Below are 3762 nucleotides of genomic sequence, written 5' to 3' on the forward strand. Positions count from 1 at the left end.
TGAAATTTCTCAGGTGCTCTTTGTCGTGGAAGTATCTTATTTCCCCATCTATTTTGAAAGAGAGTTTTGCAGGATACATAAGTCTAGGTTGGAGATTCTTTTCTTTTAGGACTTGGAATACCTCACTCCAGGCTCTCCTTGACCTAAGGGTTTGTGTTGAAAAGTCTGCTGTGATTCTAATGGGCTTTCCTTTGCATGTGATTTGTTTCTTTTCTCTTACTGCTTGTAGTATTTTGTTTTTCTGTTGGATTTCTGGAATCTTGATTATTATATGTCTAGGTGTAGATTTTTTTTTATCATGGCTAGTTGGGGTTCTATATGCCTCACTTATCTGTATTGTATTCTTTTAAAGTGCCAATAAACTAAATGAAAAAAAAGAAAGAAAAGTAAGCCCTTTTCCCTACTTGCTAGTGCCATAGAGCATATAAATGCAGAGACCCATGGATTTCTTCTCTTCTCCCAAAGTCATGGCCATGCTCCATCCTTGCCCCTAGGTTTGGCCATCAGAACATATCCTGGCAGAAGGTGAAAATACAGAGACATATAGAAAGTGCCGGGCTCTTTCTTCAAAAGACGCCTCTTACAAGTTCTTTAAATCCCTCTTCCTCATCCTATACACAGACATGATGGCTCTGGACACCATTTGAACCATGAAGCTAAGGACCACTACAGAGAAGGGAGATAGGTGAGACTCATTCCTAGAACAGAGCAGAGCTCTTGTGCCAGCCCTAAGCTGCCTGTCTCCAGAAATGTATGGGGTAGAATAAAAACCTTCTATTTCTTTCAGCCACTATTATTTAGGGCCTCTGTTACTCACAACAAAAATAACCTCAGGTGATACAGGCCCTTACCAACTTTTTAAACTTGAAATAGAGACTCACATTCTAAAGAGGCTAAGTGTGGCAGGCAGCACATGCCTATAATCCCTGCATTCTGGGAGACTGGGGCAGGAGGATTGCAAGTTTAAGTCTTGCCTGGGCAATTCAGTGAGACCCTGTTTCAAAATACAAAGAGCTGGGGAAGTAGCTCAGTATGAAGGCCCTGGGCTCAAAACTCAGAAACACAAAACAGAAATCCTAAACACACATCTTTTCAATGTGTTTTCAAACCACATTGAAAAACATTGGTAGGGGTCCATTGGTTTTCTCAATACTACGAAGTTTTGATAACACCTACCTTTCTCTGTAAATTGTAGGCGATAGATTTGTTTTCGATGACTGCATTGCTCTCCAGACGGACCAGCTGTTCTGTGCGAGCTAAAACTACATCCAGACGCATGTCAAAGCCAAGTTCAGCAGCCATCTGGTTCAGTTTCATTTTTTCTGAAAGCTGATCCAGAAACTTAAGATACTAAACCCAGGAACAAAATTGAAAACAGGACACAAACGTAGTTAGTGTGGAGCTCCTGAAATCTTCCTCCTTCTCCCAAGCTTACAGGTGGTTCCCTTTAAACCCAGCACGGAGCCTGGATGCTGGGCTCAGGCTTTGGTGATAAATTCCTGAACAACTCTAACCATTCCCTGCCCTGCTCCTTATCCAAATGTGCTAGCCCTCCAGCTCTGTGCCCTTAGTTTCAAACCAGTATGGTCCATTCTTCTCATCCCTGCCACAGGAAATTTGGCAACACTCCTGATTACATTCTCACCTCTGCTGTGGCAACAAAGTACTGCAGCCCTGCTGCTCTGAGGCTGACCCAGCACCAGGCATCTGCCCACCCATGCACCTTCCATGGGAGTTTTGCTCACCAACTAGACCCTGGCCTTGAAGGTAGAAACTGGCCACTCAGACAGTTACCACTTAACTCTTCCGGTACCATAGAGTCAAAAACAAAACAAAACTCTCCATACTCACAACATTTGAATAACTGTGAGGTTTTCTTAAGTTAAAATACTTTCAAAAAGTCTTTAAGGCATATACAAAATCATTAAGTTCTTTAGGAGGAGTCCCTGGCTTTGGACACTGAACTGGGAACTCCTCAGCCAAGCTCATTGGGAGCTTTCCCGCCATCTTCAGCCCCAGAGGGTCTTCTCGGCTGGGCCCACCCCTGCTGGTGCCGCTGCCTCCAAATTCAGCGCTAGAAAGGTAGCCGTCCGGACAACCCTGAACCCCCCCGCAAACCTTCCCCCTCGTGCTTTTAGACCTCCTGATTGTACCAGTCTTTGGACCTACTCTGTAGAGGCAGAGGTGGTCATAAAGAGTATTTTCTGGCACTTTCAATTTTGAACATCTTTAAAGAAGTGGTGGGGGAAACTTAACAGTAGAACTGAGTGGAGTTCAACCCTTTAGGAGGTTGGGAAACTCAGTCTGGGCCTTGCAGCCCAAGCTCAGTCTGTGTCGTGGGGTTCTGCCACTAGCTAGCTGAGATCAGGGGACACAGCTCTGCAAATGGCAGCACATGTTGTATATTATGACAGCAGTGATATAGTCTGAAAGAGGCCCTTTAAACTCATTTTTCTTTCTTTCTTTTTTTCATCCTACTCTGAAAATGCTTTTTTTTCTTTTTGTTTTCTTTCTCTAATTCAGTCTCTTACTCCACTATAGTATCCCTCATCTCTCTTTTTGTTTCTGCTCTTGTCCTAATTCAGATTTCTTCTTTTATTATTTTTTTTTCTCTTTTCTTTATGTTCTTTTCTTATGTTATTCTACCTCACTCAAGGGTTACTATATTTCTATTTTGTTTGTTCTTTTTTAATTTAACAATTTCTTGACAATGGTCTGGTCATTCTATGTCTTTCGGCTTCATATGAAACCTTCTCTAATTCTTATACTTATCTACTCCTCTTGTCTTAACTTTGTTTTAAGCCCCCATCATAAATGGTAAATATCCTTATTGAAAAGTTTATTTACTGTAAGCATATTTTGGATTGCTTCTTGATCTTAATTAAATTTACATGGCTTGAAGGTGATAGATTGATGACTACCATAAGTGGTCAATTTGCAAATTGTGCTTCATTATATTGTGGTGCTGATTGTATCAATTAGGATAAAGGATTGTGATTGATTCAATGAGCTGTTTTCTTCAGTATGATGAAAATGAGAATTCTATGAGTCATTAGAGACCCATGGGCTGCAGCCCAACTATATCAGGAAGATTTAAGTAATAATCTAAAGGTTAAACTAAGGATAATCCAACAACAATAGTAAAAATGAGAAAACGCTTAAGCAAGATACAGGGACAGACTTCCAGTTCACCAATGGCAAATAGTGGGGCAAATGAGGATGAAAAGTCTGATAGTGAATCATCAGGACACCCTGAACTCAAAGCACAGGAAGTAACAAAACTGATCAATCAGGCTCTAGAGAAATATAAAAACCAAAGTAATTTCCCAGATAATCATAAAGATCACAAGCAAAATGAAAGTTATAATTCCTGACTCTAGAACAGAAACTGAGAGGAAAATAGATGAGCTCAGGACCATAATAGAAGCCATGAATGCCCAGCATAAGAAAGAATTGGAAACAATAAATGCCCAATACAAGAAATAAATGGAACCCATAGGACAGATTCAAACAGATATCCAGGAGATTAAAAACTCCATTGAGAGGGTTCACAAAAGAATAAAAGAGTCCGAAGATAGAATCTCAGATATAGAAAATAAAATTGCAGTCAGTGACCGTGAAAAGAGAGGTCTCTTAAAAATAGTAGGAGATCATGAGAAATTGATACAACTACTCTTAGATGATACTAAGAAGAATAACATAAGATTGATAGGAATTCAAGAAGTAGTAGGAGAAAATGTAAATGACTTAAAAGATGTTCAC

General features: G+C 40.2%; 1 protein-coding gene across 1 annotated transcript in view; it reads right to left on the bottom strand.

Annotated features, from left to right (window-relative positions):
* Ccdc170 (coiled-coil domain containing 170) overlaps nt 1–3762 on the bottom strand; it is a 66353-nt gene that overhangs the window by 15600 nt on the left and 46991 nt on the right. The window contains exon 8 of the mRNA XM_010628888.1: nt 1177–1350. Within this exon, the coding sequence (XP_010627190.1) occupies nt 1177–1350 (174 nt within the window). The remainder of the gene's footprint in view (nt 1–1176; nt 1351–3762) is intronic.

This window comes from Fukomys damarensis, unplaced genomic scaffold (genome assembly GCF_012274545.1).
Source record: "Fukomys damarensis isolate Sample0158 unplaced genomic scaffold, DMR_v1.0_HiC HiC_scaffold_14, whole genome shotgun sequence".
NCBI classification, from domain to species: Eukaryota; Metazoa; Chordata; class Mammalia; order Rodentia; family Bathyergidae; genus Fukomys; species Fukomys damarensis.